The 19,319-nt window shown below is 45.0% G+C and overlaps 1 protein-coding gene across 2 annotated transcripts in view; it reads left to right on the forward strand.

Moving 5' to 3' along the window:
• Positions 1 to 19,319, forward strand: part of SLIT3 (slit guidance ligand 3) — a 596,992-nt gene that overhangs the window by 422,662 nt on the left and 155,011 nt on the right. Inside the window, exons 1-2 of one of the 2 annotated variants that reach the window (XM_058677431.1) lie at positions 18,179 to 18,240; positions 18,578 to 18,649. Coding sequence is in view for 1 of the 2 variants with exons in the window: in XM_058677430.1 (XP_058533413.1) it covers positions 18,578 to 18,649 (72 nt within the window). In the remaining variant the exon portion in view is untranslated. Of the gene's footprint in view, positions 1 to 18,178; positions 18,241 to 18,577; positions 18,650 to 19,319 lie in introns of those variants that run through there. The other variant, XM_058677430.1, reaches the window with a different exon arrangement.

The following is a 19,319-nucleotide window of genomic DNA, read 5'->3' on the forward strand; positions in this document are numbered from 1 at the left end:
GCTGAGGCAGTTACCTCTTCCTGATTTGTTTTTGCATTTACCTGATAGCTAGCGATGCTGCACATTTTTTTCATATATTTGCTGGCCACTTGAAGAAAATAGACTTTCAATAAGTGGATGCGTACTAAACATGTACAACCTTTTCCTCCTTGTCATTATTCAGTACGATATAATGTAACAACTATTTATACGAAACCTTTATTGCATTAGGAATTGTAGGAGATGGTTTAAAATGTATGGGAGGATGTGCATAGGTCACAGGCATCCACTGTACCATTTTTTACGAGGGACTTAATTGAGCATCCACAGATTTCAGAACCAATCCTGCACAGATGCTGAGGCACGACTGTCCTGGAATTTATTCCCATAGGTTACAGTGTTTTTCCAACATCTTTGTGGATACGTTCCTAGGAAGCCATACCAGCATTGTTACTGGGAAGGCATACTTTAAAGTGGAGGATGGCTGGAAGACATGTTGCTCTCACTCTTTACTATGTCATACTCTGCAAACTTTATTGTGGGCCATTTTCAACGTGTTAAATGTGTGTGAGAGACAGAAAACCAGCTAGTCTCCAACCAAGGAATGGGTGGCGAACACCCCAGTTTCACTCAGTTTCCCTGGCGTCAGACATCAGACTCTACTTTTCCCAGCACAAGCTCACAGACTTGAAGTTGGCCGTGCCCCACTCGGCCTCTGGCTCTGCCACAGTTGACCTTTCCGTAATTTGAAACTGTGATCATTGCCATTTGCATAAGTACTACTGCTTTGACCCACAGTTGTGGCTGCCAGTTTTGAATGAAGGGAATTATTTGTATTCTGCAGGCATCTTTGATGTGGCCTTGACCAGCCCTGAGATATCTTTCAACAGCGAATCACCAACAGGCAACCCCATGACCTTTGGAAAATGAATTTGCCTGCTGTTGGGCCAGCCCCAGTTCTCTTGCCCAAGTAAAATGTCAATTAGATCACTTGCTGACTATCGCTTTTGTCTCTTTAAGCAAATTCTGCTCACAAATCCACAAAACTTTACTTGCTTCTTAAAAAAAAATAGAATTCACACACATATTCAAAGTATTCTTTTACCTCTCACTGGTCACTGACAAAAAAAGCCAAATGCATTGATTCATTAGGAAAATACAAACGTGGTGCCATTATTCAGTTATCAGGGAAGTCAACTTTGGTGGCGGTGTAGTAGACTGCATTTGATGTATGGCTGTGACTGCTTTGAGTTCCCGGTACATGTGTCTCCTGCATGGCATTGTCTTTTTCCAGCTCACATTGTTATCTCTGGTGAAGAAGACAAGCCTTTCTCTCAGCGGATCTGTAGGATTTACAGATGAGAGAAATGAATAGGGAGGGTGTGGCTCCTTGATGTTTGTTCAGCCCATGGCAGTCAGAGTAAGGAGGGAGGGCACAAGCATGTAGTAACATTTCAACCAACTGTGATCAGCTCTGGGATCTTCTGTATTCCAGTTGCACAACATTTCACAAGTGCCGAGACGAAAGGACTTTTCCAAAATTTCCCTTCAGCAGAGTTCCCCTGCCCCCTTGCCTCTAATCTGCCTTTTACTGCCCATGCTGTAAATATCCCAAGGGATTCCTTTGACCTCCTGTCAGCCCTAAGCAGGTTTTCAAGCTCCATGAAAAATAAATAAACCACAAAGCCAGGCTTTTCCACTTTAGCTCTGCATTACAAATGGTGCAGTTTTGTTTTCTCTCTAAAGAAAATGCCAATCTCTTGTAGTTACAACCCACAGTCACATTAGCAGTGTATTCTTTGCTGCTAACCAGGTGCTGAAGTTAAACCGAGGCTCCTCTTTGTCCTGCACACCCTAATAGCAAGGCTCCCAAGCAAGGGTTTTTTTGCCTTGAAATTTTGAGAGGCTGTTTGATTGTGTGCTGCAGAAACCAAGCTGCTTGAACCTAACTTTCTTAGACCATCTAGCACGGGTTGGAAACAGCTGGCCTGCGGGCTGTGTAAGGCCTGTGAAATCATTTGGTCTGGTCCTGCCAAGGCAGATGCAGGCAGCACTTGACATTCAATAAATTGATAGCAGGCTAATTTTTAGGTTGATTATTTTGTGTGATCTGTGAATGGTGTTATAGATGCCTAAATGATCTGGTTATAAAAAAGAGGTTCCCCACCCTTGTAATGGTCCATTTTAAAGCATGGATTGGCACAGAACTTCTATTTAGATCCGTTTTAAAATTGCTTCACAAGCATTTGACCTCCCCAGAAATTCAGATTATCTTTGTGCAAGTTGGGAAGCCTCTTGTCCAGTGGTTTACTTGAGTTGTAGATCTGCACGTTTTCTCTTCTGAACTGTTAGTCATTCTGGAAGATTGATCTTCTTGGTAGACTATCAAAGATCCTTTTCTGGAATCAGCTCCTTAATGCAATTAGGCTTCCTAAAACAATTTCCTTTCTTTGCTCATTTTACTTCCAAGGTAGTTTGGACATGTGCATTTGGAATAAGTGGTTTGGCTAGCATGCAAGTCCTCTACTGCAGCAGGCTTCACTGTCCAGTCAGTACAGGATTTGGAATCCAAGTGATCCTACTGAAAGTCATAGATTTTTTTAAGTTAGAAAAGCTTTTAAAAAATAAATCATGCAGTCCAAACTTCTCCATTTGAAAATGAGATAAAACTTACCCAGGTCGATTCAGACAGGTGGCAAGGGTTGCAGGGACATGGGTCACCTTGATTTATATCCAGATTTTATTTACTTTATAAAGGTGCCTGAAGGGTGATGCAGAGGTCAGTGTCAGAGAAAGCAAAGATTATTTTTTTTAAGTTCCCTTAGAAGAGAGAAGCATGGTAGCATGTGCCCCCACAAGAGCCAAGGGAAAACCCAGACCACAGCCTTTGTTGAAATTTCTATGGGAAGGGCAAGTCAGGGCAGAGGAAGCAACATGGCTTTCCCTGGTCTCAATCATTCCGACAGGTCTAGGGGCACACAGGATGCTCCTACTTGTGTGAGAGCTGGCCATGGATTGAGAGCCAGGGAAGCACTGGCGTGGTATGTGAGTTAGATCAAGGAGGTGGCTGGAGATGCAGCTTGTGGGTTGGTTGGATTATATCCGAAAGATGGGGCTCAGCAACAGTTGTTTCCTACCTGCAGGAATTAACAAAGCCTGGGCGGGCAGGTTCTCCACGACCATCAAGCTTTGTTCTTTCAACATCATCAGAAAATACAAAAACATGATTACTGCACTTATAAATCCCTGATACTCTTTTATTCCTACCCATTGGTCATCTGACTCCCCAACTCATACCTCACTGAATTCCATGATGGATTGAAAGAACCCAGCATCCCTAGACTCCAGGGATATTTCAGATTTGAGACACAATTATGCTGTGGTCATCCTACGTTTCCCACTGGAGCATTCCTAAACCGCAAGATGAACCAATGAGCCCCGACTTCTCTGCTAAACATTTATCTTAGGATTTGGCTTCCTTGTTCTATTCTCAAACCTTCACTTTGCTTTTCTGTTGCAAATGATGGCTTGGTTCTGATGATGTCTAAGGTGGCTTCCTATGCTGATGGATATTCCAGATATTCCATCAGTCCGTATATGCTGTTACTCACAAGGCTGGAATCACTTTCAGCATGGCCAAAGCTGAGATTAGTTGCAGATGACATCGGTGATATCGTAGGTGAATTCAAGTGTGCAATGATGCTCTGAAGTGAGGCGGGGAGAAGGCAGAGAGGTGAGTGGGAAGGTGGATGTTTCCCAAGAAATCTCATTGCTATAGTTTGGAGCCAGTGTTCAGAATGTAAATCCAAACAAGATAACTCCTTAGGATTGGAAGACTGGGGTATCTGTCCACTTCTGCCTCATCTTACCCCCTCTCCTGTACACACACACACACACACACACACACACCTGGATTCCTTGCTGTAATGCGTGAGAAGCATTAAAGAATGAACACCATCGAATCTCAAGGTGGGCAAATAAAGAGACAGCATTTTTAGTCTCGTGGAAAAGTAGTTGTCAGAAATCTGCCATTCCCTGAGCCTCTAAGTGCACTGTCAAGCTTTAACTTGATTAAAATTGAAAACCGCATTGCTTGAAGACCAAACATGAAATCGAAATCTCTGTACTCAGTGCTTTCCCGTTCTGAAGGCTTGGCTCATGGATTACCCTCAGCTAATTTATGCCATCTCCGTGCCATACATTAATTTTGAATATATTTGTTGAAAATTTCCTGTAGTTGCATTTATGGTTGTCAAAGGGGCTTTTATCTTGAAAAAAATGGTGCTGGTTTTAATTACAATTCTAAATAGCTTCATAACCATTGTGAACCCTGGATTTACATCATCTTTATGACAGCCACGCAATTCCTGCTTTATTGATTTTGTCATTTGCTTCATTATACTTAATGCAAACCTTTGTGCAGAGACAATTCTTGTACTGCTGTCTTCTTGGAAGGGTTCATATAAAACATCATACCCAAAGTAGATCCTATCTGTCCACCCCTTGCTGCCACCACTGCTGACCCAGGAAAAAAAACCAAGACAGGAAATACTTCCAAAGTGCCCATCCATCACAGGCAAAGGAAATGTTAGCTCTGTCTAATCCTTTCCTTTGATTGACTGGGTCAGACTTCAGTTTTGAAGTCATGACAAGTAATGCAACTCATAGTGGGGAAGACTACAGGGCTCCTCTGACTCCCCGAAATCACACACAATCTTCCAGAACCCCTTCCTTTCCACACCTTGCCCCTTGCCCCCAGCCTCACCAGGAACCTGGGAAGCGAAGTATGAAGATAGCAGTGGCATGGCATGCTACCTGTGCAGAGGTTTATCCCAAGAGATGCATGTTCAAGAAGGCATATGAGTTGCTTAGGAAGAAAGATTGGAAACCTTGGGCAATGAACTTGAGAGGGAGCTTTTAAAGGAGCACACCAGAGAGAGGGCACTCAAAAAGATGCTATTCACCATTTGTATGAATTTAGCACAGGCTTCTGAAGACCAGAAAGCTAGGCAAGCGGCAGGGCACCCAGTAGCGAAGGGAGGTGGCCTCAGGGGAGTCTGTGGACAAAGGCAAGGGTGTATGGCTGAGATACAGCATTTTGAATCTGGCCCTGAGGATGCTCACATCCCGAGGGCCCACTAAGAAAAGACCTGTTTCTCCCAAACCATCACTTGTAAAAGGGGGCTAGCCTTTAACTGGGACATGAAAGCAGGGTGCATTTAATCTGAGAGCCAGACAAGTGCATAGATCATTTCTCTGTGTGTTGGGCAGGGGAATCCCATTTCTATTGTGCATTCCTGGAGAATCTTGGGGAAAGTTCTAGAAGACCCATTGTCTGTCCTCACCACTCCTGGAACTACTCAATGAGTCATCCAACATGGAGATAAATCTTGGGGCTGGCATCCTCCTCTTCTGTTTATACAGGCTGTGTTTCCTACCTCCCCACTTTCATTTTTCCACTACCCCAGACAAATCTAGCCTCAGCTTTCTAAAAGCTGTAAAATTATTAAATACCAGAAAAATTATTAAATACCAGAAAAATTGTTGAATGCTATGATGAAAGGAAGGGAGAGGTGTGCTATTTCTCAGATCTGACAAAGCTGGGCAGGGAGAGGATACTTTTTCAAGATGGGACTGGAAAGAGCCACAGGAGGCTGACACCTGCTTTGGAGTCCCTCTTGAGCATCCAGCTTGAGAGCTGGTGTTGGGTTCCATAAAACCCCTGCAGAAGGCTCTGCCTGGTGGGCTCAGCGGAGAGCTTCTGAGTGGGCATTTTGGCTGGCATGAATGCCACATTCATTCCTACTTGTGTTGCCCTCCGATCCCTGGTCAGACCTCCTGGCCGCTGGAAAATCTTTGACTTAACCATTCTAAACATTTACAGATAAAACCCAGATCCTCCTGTAGGACCTGTAAAAACAACAGGAAATAACCCGCATGTGAGGCCACAGGGCTCGGTTATGACTCTGCAGCCCTGAATGTCGGCTCCAGAGAGACCTTAGTGTAAGTATCTGTCTCATGCCTTTGTTGAACAGATAGAGACAGAGAAATTGGGCTGCAACACAATGGGGTCAAAGATTGTTGTTGCTGGACTCCTGAGCAAATTTTTATTTTGTTTGCACTGAACTCCGTCAGCTTAGGTAAAAATGCCACCACTGGCAAAGGAGGAAAAGAAAAGACCTCCCTTTGACTTCACAGGCTGTATATGTGAGCAACATGCATGCTTCCCCTTTACAGAGACCAAGGGCAGAACTGGAAACCTCCCTTCAGGCCCATCATGGCCAGTTAAATAACTGCTTAGACAGCGCTGGCCCCGAGAGCTGTAGGGGTGCTGGTCTGGCCCTGGGACTGCTCCTCATGCAGGTGCCACCCACAGGAAACCGTCTCAGTCTGCACCTTCTGCTTGCAGCACTTCCTCTTGCTTCCTCCTGCTTGTTTCTCTGGCTTTTTCCTTCCTGTTCAGCATCTTTGGATTCTCTTAGCTCAGCGAGACCACTTTCATTGCTCCAAAGAGTTGTGAGGGATTTCGGGGAAAACACTGGGTAGTGGGGCCCTGGAGCAGGAAAGTGACCATCATCTTCACGAAGCCCTCGTGGTCCCCAGAAGCCTTGTCCCACGGAGCAGGAAGTCCCTGGGCACGGGCTCCTTTCTGTCATTGCTGCAGGGAAACAGCCAGGCTTCCTTTCCTGCCGCTTAGAGAGGGAAGGTAAAGAACCAGGCTGAGCAAAGGCAGAAATTGAGGAACTCAGCTTCTGAAATGCAAATGGGATCTACTGAGCTGTCTGGCATGGAGGGACAGAGGGGTGGAAAATACGGAAGATTGGCTCATCCGTCCACACTGTACATTTGACTTGGGAGTCCAGCCGGTGACTTCCAGCGTGGCATCACATTACCTCTTCTATTCTCTTTGCCTAAACTGGTGGTATTTTTTTTTCTTGAGTGCAGTGACAGGTAGTGTCCCCAAAGCAATCTTGGTAAGTTTCCAAAAACTTGCTGTAAGTAGTCCACGAAAGTCAGTGTCTTAATGTCCCCCGCATTTTCCTCCTTCATTCTTTCTGCTCTTCAGATCTCTGCTCTTTTCTTTGCACACCCAGACAGAGTCAGGATTCCCCTCTGATCATCTGTCCCTGGCTTCCTTGCCGTGCCCCGGGATGCTGTCAGGGTCACGGTGAAATGACCCTCCCACCTTGTGTTCCCACAGAGCTCTTCCCAGGTACAGGAACAGCAAATTTTCCCCCTTGAGGTAAAATTCATGTATCACAGAATGAACCTTTCTCAGGCGTACAATCCAGTGACATTGAGCATCCAATTCCAAGGCATTTCATCATTCCCAAAAGGAAACCCCAAGTTCCTTTAGCAGTTAGCCTCCTTCTCCCTGACCCCATCCTCTGAAAATTGCTGATCTTTCTGCCGATTTGCCTGTTCCTATGAATGGAATCATAGAAAATGTGTCCTGTTACACTTGACCTGTTTCACTTAGCCTACGTTTTCAAGGTTCGTCCAAGTTGGAATATGTACCAATACTTTATTCTTCTTCCTTCCGTTGTGTGTGTACATCACAACTTGTTGAGCCTTTCATCTGCTGAGGCTCATTTAGATTCATTCTGCCCTTTTGCTATTGCACAAGTGTGGCTGTAAGCATTTGAGTACACATTTTTTGTGTAAAAGCCCCGTTTTCTCTTCACTTGGCTTTATCCTTGGGGTAGGATTGTTGCTTCATATGTTAACTCTATATCTAGCTTTCTGAAACCCACCAAATGCATTTCTGCCCCAGTCAGATTGTCTCACATCCCCAGCAATGAAAGAGGGCTCCAGTTTATCCACATCTTCACCAAGCACGATAGTCCTCGCTGATAGCCCTACTGGAGGGTGCAAGGTGGATGTCCTGGGACCCTCCCTCTTGGAATTTTGTACCACATGCCTGCTATGTGCTTTGGGTCGAGTACAATAGACACTGCACCTACTCTCCTGTTGATGATGGATTTAGGCTTTCATTACCCCTTAAAAGTAATAGTAAAGAAAAAAAATCCAGTCCTTCGCCAAAGTATTTCCATTCAGTGCATGAGCTCAATTGAATGTGGTTATCAGCACTGCCCATGTTGCTGAGTTTCAACACCCTTTTTTTCCAGCAGTTAATTACAGGGGCCTTGATATCCCCTTTCCACTGAACTTACAAGACACATTTTAATTGGCTTCTGCTGCTACAAAGATACCTTTGAGTGATGCCTCGCTAATGGCCACTGACCTTGAACATCCCACTACACGATCCAGTTAGCACTGCCTGGTTATTTTGGTGTCTGGAGCTTGTACACCTTTGGAAGACAAGGCTGAATCACCATTCAGGAATGTGGTGCCCAGGAAACACTGATTAAAATCTGTACAATTTACTATTCACCTGGAGCAAAGACAGTCTTGGCTCTGCACGTGCCCTGTTCTTACATGGGTAAGCGCTAAGCTGTCCTAACCTGTTCAGAAGGCTGTCACCCAGTGGGTTCCAGTGGAATTACAGCACCTATTCAGGGTGCAGGCACCTGTCCATGACCTTCAGTGACTGAAACAAGAGCCAATCTGCTTCTCCCAGGGATGCTGATAAGTCCAGTGGGCTGAGATTCCTGGGTAGCCTTAGTGAGAGAACCAAAGTGGGTGGTGGGGAGACACTGGTGAGTATACTGTTCCCCATCTCCCATCTCCTGAGTAAAAACCTTGCAGACCACTGGGATTAGTTGCATTCTAGTGGCAAATGCCCAGTCCAAACCCTGACTTTTTTTTCCCCAACCTCTTGCCAGCCAAAGGAACCTGAGCTAAGCGGACAATTATATTATAGGTTCTATCTTTGTATTTCCAAGGTCAGATCAGAGGAATAGAATGGTGGAGGAGCCCAGAGGCTCATGGATCAGGAAGACAGGTTGTGTTTTGGCCTTTTAAAAGTCTTTATTTATTTGAAAGGCAGATTTACAAAGAGAAAGGAAGGGACAGAAAGTGAGAGAGATCTTCCAACAATTGCAACAATCCGGACTGAGCCAAACCAAAGCCAGGAACCAGGAGTTTCTTCCAGGTCTCAGCCATTTTGGTCCATCTTTTGCTGCATTCTTAGGCCCCTTAGCAGGGAGCTGGATCAGATGTTGAGCAGCCAGGACCTGGCCCGCATCCCACTGGTCACTTAATGCCATAGCACTAGTGCCCCAGAAAAGTTAGTTTGAACCTGCCTCTCGGAAAGGCTGCCTGAACTCCCTTGCTAGAGCTGTGAAACCTCCATATCTCGGTTTCCCCTTGTGTTTGAGACTAGTCCTTCTGTTGTGAAATAAGTGCTTGAATGAAGGTGTAGTGAAAGGTAGTGAGGATTTGAGGAGAGCGGTTCATTTTATCTGTGTTCATACAGGAAGGTTTGATAGAGAATGTAACCTTTTAGGGGACCCTAATGGACGGACAGTGATTCCCCAAACAGGAAAGAGGAATGACTGGCATATGTAAGGCAGGGAAATGCCTTTCAAGTTCCTGCACCACCACATCATGCATCAAGCAAAGTGGAACAGTACCATGCTGAGGTGCCTGGGCTGTTCGCGGAAAAAGCAGCATCTGTGACTATGAATGGACCTGGATTCAAGACCAGGTTCAGAGATCTCACTCTTGCTGCCTCCCTCTCCTTCCTCAGCACAGAGGTGCTGAGGAGACAGCTGACGTAAGACATGGAGGATGCTCAGCTCAGTCCTTGATGTGAAAGAAGCAATGAATAAAGGCTTTCTGCAGATGTCACTGTGGGGAGGGTAGCACTGATGTTGTTACAATTTGTCTTGTAGACCAGGGAGAGTCACTGGAGGCACAGATTAAGAAACGCTAAGATTCAGAAATTGTGCATCATAGATAGGGTAGCATTTGAGGTGCTTAGGGCATGATTGGATTGTTTATTAATTGTCACCAGCCGCCCAGAAATGGGGTTACATTGCTAAATGAGGCTAATGCTTGTGCACCCCTGGGGATTGCAGGTGTGTGCCCATTTTGAATCATTCTTCCAGTGAGGGGGAAATGTGCATTTCCCACTAACATGTCTTCTAGTGACTTCTATTTCAGGCTCCTAGCAACTAGAGAAGTCTACAAGCCTATGATTGTGAACTGCCGCACTGTCCAGTAAGAATGTATTGCTGCTCTCAAGTGCCAATAGCAAGCTCCTCTTGTTTTAAACAAGAGGGGAGACAGAGGCAGGCTGATCATGCAGGAAGCTGAGTAGGAGGAGCAGGAATTTCTTTTTTTTTTTTTTTAAAGATTTTATTATTATTGGAAAGCGGGATATACAGAGAGGAGAGACAGAGAGGAAGATCTTCCATCCGATGATTCACTCCCCAAGTGAGCCGCAACAGGCCGGTACGCGCCGATCTGATGCCGGGACCAGGAACCTCTTCCGGGTCTCCCACGAGGGTGCAGTGTCCCAAAGCTTTGGGCCGTCCTCGACTGCTTTCCCAGGCCACAAGCAGGGAGCTGGATGGGAAGTGGAGCTGCCGGGATTAGAACCGGCGCCCATATGGGATCCCAGGGCGTTCAAGGCGAGGACTTTAGCCGCTAGGCCACGCCGCCGGGCCCTAATTTCTTAAGAATTCCGTAAGAAATCAGTCTAGGGTCATAAAAGTTCACAGTTGAAGGCGACTTGGAGATGCTATAAAAAAAGTTCCTCATAGTTGATAGTTCGTTTTAGAGCAAATAAGACAATACCACAGTGTGTTTCCAGATTACATGCATTTCATTTATTTTAGTTATCAAAACTTCCTTCTGGACTAACTTAGCTCCATACAACAGGTGAGGAAACTGAGGCCTTGAAAGACTTAGATGTGAACTGCTTTGTTCTCATAGCTGCAAATTTTAGAAGTCTTAGCCTTCCATTCTGCCAAATAAATTAACAGCCAACATTGAGAGCTCTAATGGGTCAGTGAGTGCAGGCTGGAGACAGTTAAATGTCTAGATGAGAGATTCTTGCGGTTCTTTTACAGTGAGCACAGATCTTTCCAAATTTCCAGAGGCAGCAAAGGCTGAGCTGATGGCAGCCTCTTCCCAAGGCAGTGATGCCTAAAATCCTGTGTCTGAGTGAAAATCAGTATCCCAACTTCCCCCACCTAACCCCTGCTCTGGCTACTGCCTGCAGGTCAATAGTCAACCCGGCTGGAACAGTGCATCTTTGAAGTTCAGTGGGAAAATTTCTACAGTCCCTGTATGGGTGAAAGACAAAAACCTCACCACAGCTTATGCTGGTTGATACAGAAAAAGACGTAAAATGCAGAGATGTGGGACATAACTTTTCACACACATTAACAAAGATGCATTTCATCTTCCGGGTTTCCCATTGCTTCCTTCCTCCTGCACTGGGGGTGGGAGGAGGGACCTCAGAAGGTTATCACTCAAGAATGTAACTAAGGAAACCACAGACCTGCCCCAATTGCTATGGAGACAGCCTCTTACTTGGCTGGCCTCTGAGTATTCATGACATTAGCAAGGCCAGTGAATAAAACATGGCTACTTCTTCCAAAGACATTTACAATGAGAAAGGTGGAGATCACACCGTGGAACCTTCCAACTGTTTTCAGAGCTCCCATCAGGCCTGACATAGGCATGTTTGCAAAGGAGCAGCCCATTTTACAGACACTAACAGTGGGAATGTTTTTAGAGCCAACAAAACTGCAAGGCAAGTTTTGAAAATCCAGTCATTTTGAGAAGTTTGGGGACACAGGCGAGGGAATTATGTTCTAAGGATAAATCGATTCTCAAGCCCCAGGGAGAGACTGCAGTGTTTGTCTAGGATGAGTGAGTTTCTCGCAGTGGAACACAGGAAGTTTAGAGCTAACATCGCTCAAACCTTGATGGTGATTTGGTCAACTGAAGTATAATGTCCTTGAATTGTACCGCAGAAACAGGTGGTTTTGAGACAAACCCACACATTGTGAGCACACAAGAGCAGACCGTTCTCCAAGCTTCCTTAACTCACTTGGTCCAAAAGTTGCGGGGAAACATACAGAGCCTCCCTCACTGTGAACATAAAAGAACCTTGTTGGCTTTGCTTGCGGTGGTGATTCTTTATGCAGAAATGACAGAAAATTATTTTGGGTTAAAATTGCCCAAATTAAATTAGTGATGCTAAGTAGGTTTCCAGGAATTTCCCTTCCCCCTTGTATTTTTCAGCCCAAATACATTTGCCAAGTGCCCAACACACAGGAAACTATGTAAACACACAAGTGGAGTTATTGATATTTCCCAGCGATGTGTAAAATACTCCTTTATTCTCCAAGGTCTGGTGTGTCTCTTTGTTGCTAATCCATCATCAGTGTTTGCATTATTACAGCGCTGGCTTGCGGGAGGATCTGCTGCAGTAGGCGCAGTTATTCTCCTGCTGAGAAGTTACATATGTTGAACAGCAATATGATATATACTAAATAGAAGGGATTACCCTAGCCGTGAAGCAAAGTATGCATAATGACACTTGTTCAAATAGTCTTTCGTTCCATTTTCCACTGAGTTTTAAGCATGCTATTCTGGCCACAAAACGTCCTTTACCTAGGGCTTGGTCTTCTAGCAGCAGAGTTTGGCAATGCTGACAACCAGTTATCTCAATATCTATGTAAATGGAACCGGATACTTGTACATTAAATGTCACAGGCCAACAATTGTTTTTGCTTATTTTAGAGCATGCTTTTTGTGTTTACATACATATACTAGGCAGAAATTACGTATGACTGTGTCTGTAGGAAAAATAGGCATAAACTTGTCAGTTCTGGATCTCTGCAGACACTTAAATAATTCATGGATCAGTAAACATATCTATATGCATGTATTCTTGGATCTGGTGGACAAGTGTATAACATGTGCAAGATAATGGGCTCACCTTCTTTTGCTCATTTGATACGTTGTCTTAACGTGGAATTACAGTAGCTCCTTAATGATGAGAAGTAGTGACAATTCATTAGCAGATTGTGGCTTAAATCAAGTGTTTGATTTGCTTACAAAGTGTGACCAGCGCTCAATTACGAGACACGTCTGCATTTCTTTTGAACATTTTTTTTTCCTTTTACCAGTAAAAATAACCTTGAGCCTTATTTTTTTTAAGCCAGCAGCAGACAAATGCTTGTATAATTTGTTCTTCAATAATGATTTTTTTTAGAATGTTAAGCTGTCAAAAAAAAAACAGCAACCTTCAAAAGTGCTACTAGATTTCATGTTTTCTGCTTAAAGGACAATTGGATAATGAGGAGGGATGAAATAGCATGTCAAGGCTGCTTCATGGTTTGTCCTCTGCTTGTTTTCTGAACACTGGGCTTCCCTAGGTTTTGTTCTTACAGTTGTAATATTGTGTTTCTTCTGGTCTAGGAAAAGAAGTATTCCTCAGATACCTGGATGCATGAATATACGCATTGCATCAAAAACAAATTCAAACTAATGTCATGGTTAGAATTCTCTTACACATTGGAAGAGAACTGAAATGTAAAAAACCACCAGGGGGATCCTTCCTCCAAATATTTTCAAAAGATATCTTAGACTCACTTTGTGTTATATCCTGAGTACCTACTATGAGAACATTTTAAAAAGTTAAAGAAAGATTACAATGAAACAGAATTTTTAGGTGCAAAAAAATGCTTTTTTTCATAATACAAATGTTGAATCACCTTTTGGATCGGCACAGATTTCAAAATGTTTTGTACCAAATAACTCAAATTTGATTCCATTTTCCTTATGCGATGTGCACGCCTCACGATCCTCATTGTTGGAGTCCGTGCCCATAGATTTGCTCTGGATTTCTGCTAATATTTCCTTTGTAAACTACATGCAGGAGTCATCTACTTACTTTGCAGATTTTGTGTCGCCAGTTTTGTTCAGAAACCAGCAAAGTGTGTAACTTTGGAGTGGGCTGTGCCGTAGCCACTGCCCGTGTTCCGTGTGTGGAAGGCGGCAGCCACTCTAGCTGGTCTCAGCGAGCCGCTGCTGCTGCTGCTGTTGCCGCTGGATTTAGGACCCCAGAATGACAGTGGCCTGAGGCTACGTTTCACCATCCGTCCCATCAGATGCTGAGGCACCCAGAACATCTGGATGAGACGGACAATGCCTGCATGTAGATAATTAGCTAAGGATCCCAGTTTTCTTCTAGACATCCAAAACCTGTTTCTACAGATTTTTATTGTCCAGGTACTCCTCTTACAGCCCCATCATGGACATCCTGAATTTTTTTTTTCTCTAGCCTTTGTCTGACTGTCTTTGTTGGTGGTGGTGGTGGTGGTTTATTATTTTTTTTTTCAGTTTGGTTGCTTTTAGTTGGGGAATAGATTGCTGATGATATAGGGTTTCAAATGATTTTTTTTTTTAAATCACTTGAAAAGGATTGAGGTATACTGCTGTACATTTTTGAACCATGGAAGTATTTCTATCCTGCTCCACTTTCCATTTAGGAAATTAGGGGGTGAATCATGAGAGTTTGTTATGCTGACATATAGGAATTCTTACGGAAGTGCTGCCGGTGGCAGCGATGCTGTCCTACCCTCACGCTGGCTTTTCTTTCTGATTTGTTTGTGTTCTTGAAGTATGAAAACACAGGAGTCAGAAAGCTCCTCTCGGGGAGTCGGCATTCAACACTCCTTTCTAAATGGATTTGGGAATCATGTTAGCACTCATGCTGTTTGCTGAAATCTGAGCTTCTTAGGCAAACAAGAGCAGCTAATTTGATGTCGCAAAATTTTTTTGGGGGGGGGCTTCTCAGCTTATTTCAGAAGCAGGACAGTATGAATCATGTCTGAGGATTCTGTATAAACTAGAAGACAATATCAGTTGCCACCAGTAAATGGCAACTTTCTCTCACCTCACTGTCTCACTTTGGGCCCAGGGAAGCCATATTTGATTCCAGTTCTTCATCCAAAAGGTTCCTGAACATAGCAGTGTGCATCTCAGAAAGTTGGGGAGCATGGTTTGTGCCTAACCCTCTAAGAGTCTAGCTGCGGGGTTCAGCCATCATCATTCTTATTGCCAGCGGGGCTGAGAGCTTAGGGCTTTCTCCGGTCTGAGCTCAGCTGGACACTCCAACAGCAGGTGAATTCCCTCCACAACCAAATGAATTCCTTGGAACTGTGTTAGGTACTAGACACTGGCCTTTGGTGTGGCCAAAACAAAGGATTCAGCAGCAATGGGAACTATAAGAGGTCTTCACAGAGTTCATAGGAGGGAAAAATCCATATTTTGCAGACATCACACACACAAACTTTTTACCCCAAAATAACACATATCTTTTAGTTCCATTTACCGTGAACTTTGGGAAATGCCCTCCTGCACCTGTTATTGTCAAGGAAAGTTAGAAAGAGAGCTCTCAGGAGTCCTCAGACTGCCGAGTTCTTCTTGCTTTTCCGAAGTTCTTTTTTTGCACTCTCCTGGGGGTCCTGTACTTGGGGCAGTGTAGGTGATGGGCCTTCTTTGGTTTGATTTTGAGAGGGTCTTTGAAGGAACCCTTTCAAAGGTACGACCGGGACCTTTGACCTGAGAGTGTAGAATACACGTCGGTACCCTCCGGTCACACCTGCCCCCAGCAGCAAACTGTGAAGTCCACTGCCTCGGCCACAGCAGCTTGGGAAGGTCGTCTGTGTGTTTAATAGCACTCCACTCCAAACACCCTCAAAGAAAGGCTGGACTTGCTATTTGTTTTGCCTCCCCTTTCTTATGCTTTGTGATATTCATGTCTCTGAGCTGTGATTTTGGAGAAAAAAGAAGTTGGAGGTGGGGGAACTTGCCTGACTCAAGTACGTATTTACTTGGTTTTCAGGACCTTGCATATTTGCAGGAAATACGGCAATGATTGTGGAACATTGGTCGGGCTTTTTGTGACTATTGCGATGATCGGTGTCTTACAGACAGAAGGACTGGGAAGCAGGATACCTGCAGGGTGGTGTCTGCTTGTCTGCCTGGGCCCCGCATGGACAGCATATCCCTGGAGACTTCCAACAAAAAGCATGGCTTAAGAATGGCTCTTGGACTGTAAAGGCAGGGCTAGTGTTTCCGTTTGTTTTATCTTTGGTTGGAATGAAAGGAGACAATCTCAGTACAGCCTTGCTGTAGAAGAGCACAAGTAAATATTTTACGTGTTTGATAGGTTTCATGTGTTTGAAGATTGGCTCTAAAACAGCCGCAGAATGCTTCTGTGGCGGCTCGATTTCCCCATTACAAATAAACAAGTGAATGTGAACTTGAGCCCGTCGCTGAAAATATTTAAACATCACATAATTGATCACAGATTAGACATCGCAGTGTTGTAGATTTACAGTGATGAGAAGCCTCTCTCTCACTGCCCATGCCGCTGTGGGGTCCTGGGCTGCAGGACTGATATGACATGGAGAAGTGGATTTAAAAAAAAATCATTCACCCTTCTCCTTCCCTCTTTATTCTCTTCCCACCCACCACCTTGTGCTTTCTCTTTCTATGCCTTCTTGCTCTGACAGACTCTATCCCTTTCATGAAAAATTCTGTGTAGTTAGTATTTGCTGCTTAGGTTCCGGTGCTTTCAGACAGGGGATGGGAATGGAAAAATGCTTTACAAATCCAGCAAATAAATAACATACTGAGAGTTGAGGACCCGCTTGGAAGCGTCTGCCCCAAAGCAGATGCCCCGCGGCCTGCTGCCCACCCAGAACCACTCCAGACTTCCCAGTTTGATGATGTGGATACTTTTCTACTTGGGCAGGTGGTGGTGCCCGTTTTGCCGAATTCAGCATGTTTGTTGAACAATTTCTTGGAGCCCAAAGCCAATTGCATTACATTTCTGCTGGGTAAGGTTTGGTGGCCTTGGTGTGGGGCAGGAGCTGTTGATGCATCAGCCTTTACACAGATGATAAATCTAGAAGCTGGGCAGCTGAACTGAGCTGGCCTAATAGAAACTTTGCAGGGTTTCAGTGGCCCCAACAGTTTTAGGGAAATCCGTGCAAAGTGGCACCCAGCAGGTTTCATGTTAAGAAAGCATCCGGAAGAGTTAGGGAAGATGCTTGGAGGAATTGGGGCGATTCCACACATTGGGCAACCCAGGCTGTGCTTCTGCTGCTCGACATACCCCTTTCCCCTCTGGCTCTTCATTCTCAATGTCACAGTCAGGTATTGCGAACATGTCCTGTGGTGGGACCTTTCCCCACGAAACCGTGGCACGGCCTGTCCATTGCGACCCTCAGCTCCATTCTCGTTGCGCATTTAGACCAACCTTCACCAACACACTCTCTTGGTGATTATATGCATATTTTAATTCTGCCTGCCTTCAGCAGAAAATAAAGCCCCCTGTGATGGTCACCAAATGTGTCTTTAGCGTAACTCTTGTGGGGAGTTACTTGGGGTAGATGGAAAATGGAAATTCCTGCCACAGGAAACCCCTCCACTGGAGACAGGGTACATTTTGTCTGAGACAAAAGGAAAAAAAAATCTATAAAGGAATTTTCAGGATAACCACACCTTTGTCCTGACACTTACGGTGAAGGAGCATGTTATGCTCTGTAATCTGGTGATAATACCCATTTTCAGTAACATCTTTTGTGATTTTTAAATGAATCAAATGGACAACATATAAGATGTTTCGGTCGGGTGCGGTCACAGAAAATATCTCTTCTTATGCAATCCGTGTCTTGATTTAGAGAGAATAGTCTGTTAGCTCTCAACTGAAACACTTCTATCCCAACCTAGAATACACATCAGCTGGGATATCTTTCAAAAAGATGGGATTTGTCATGCTTACAGAATGCAAAGATAAATACAAAAAAAAAAAAAATCTTAAAATAGGGGCATTTAATTCTCCCCAATTTAAATGAGAGCGGTACATCTTTAAGGCAATAACGTTACTCCTTTTCCTGCCCCATCACGAATGCGCCCATGAATGAATTTCTTTAATGTGGATGATGGTTGGTGCAGTTTGAGGGAATCTGTATTTAGTCAGAAAATGCTTCGATACAATGACCTACCAGATGGGCCCCCTCACAGTGCATGGAGACATCAAACCACCACAGACATTTGGTGCTTAGAATAATAAAAAGACTATAAAATTAGATTAGTTGAGTCTAATTTGGAATTGGTATATTCCCCATGCACCCTCAGCGCTCTCGGGCAGATAAAGCCTTGAGATCTGGCCCCGTGTCAGAGCCGGGCACTGCAACTTCCAGTAAACGGGAGACGAGGGAGAGAGGAAAGAAGCATTCTGGGAGGTCGTGGAGGGCAGAGCCGTGACCTCCAATGATTTACAGGCCTTTAGCTTAATGAAATTGTTTCAGTGACATGACGGTAAGAGCTCGTAATGGATTGGATGCCCTAATGTAATGAAATTACTCCCTTCTACCTAAAAAAAAAAAATGCGCAATTAATATTTACTGAGACCTGACAGGCTTTGGTGTGCTCGTCTGTGTAGTTCTTGCAGACAGTCAGAGAGCAGAGACAGAGCAGCGTGGCAGACAGCCTGGCTCTGCACGAGCTCCTGGCGGGGACGAGCAGAGCCAGCAAGGGGGTGGAGGGACAGGCTTGCGGTGGCCAGGGCTGCCCGGCGCTGCCCGGCCCCAGGGCCACCCAGCCCCTCGGTGCCGTCCCCTGCTCAGCCTTCATGCTCTCCCTTGCTTTTCCACAGGCAACTGGACAACAATCACATCAGCTGCATTGAAGATGGAGCCTTCCGGGCGCTGCGCGATTTGGAGATCCTGTGAGTGAATTTTTTTTTTCTTTGCGATTGCTGCCTTGTGTGTGCCCATGTGGGGAGGAGACAGGGGGAGCGTGGGTGCAAAGGGGGGCGTCCGTGCGGCTGTGCCTTTCTGGTTCTGTTGCTGCAGTGCTATTAAAATCGGGAAGCGGGAGATTCCTCCGGCTCACCTTGGCCAAAGTGTTTGCAGGCAGCAAAGTGTGATTTCTCACCTCCCACCAACTGGGGTTCCTGCTAATTAAGTCTCAATTGAGCCGTTTCTCTCTCTCCTGACTACACACACTATGTTCCCACGGTGTATGTTGCTGGGTTAGACAGATGGGCTACAGTGGTCCCCCAGCACCTGCCAGCATCTTTGGGGAGTGCCTGTTTGATTGTGGGCAGAGAAGAGGCAGGTTATAGGTCTGGGGTCGGCAACAGGGGGCATTAGCATCAGGGGGACAGTTGCATTCACCCAGAATTAGAGCCGAACCTTGCTGTAGGACCAGGGGGAAGATGTGAAACTGTCTGGTCAAGTCCAGTCATTGCCACTGTTCCTATAATCTCAGGTTTCAATTCAAACTTTAAGCGGTACCCTTAAAGCAGCAGAAGGGACAAGATGAGAGCAGATGCCCATGTCCCCATATTCCCACCCTGTACACTTTGCCTAAAAAAGAAACATTTGGCTGTCTGT

Source organism: Ochotona princeps, chromosome 19, assembly GCF_030435755.1.
Source record: "Ochotona princeps isolate mOchPri1 chromosome 19, mOchPri1.hap1, whole genome shotgun sequence".
Classification (NCBI taxonomy): domain Eukaryota; kingdom Metazoa; phylum Chordata; class Mammalia; order Lagomorpha; family Ochotonidae; genus Ochotona; species Ochotona princeps.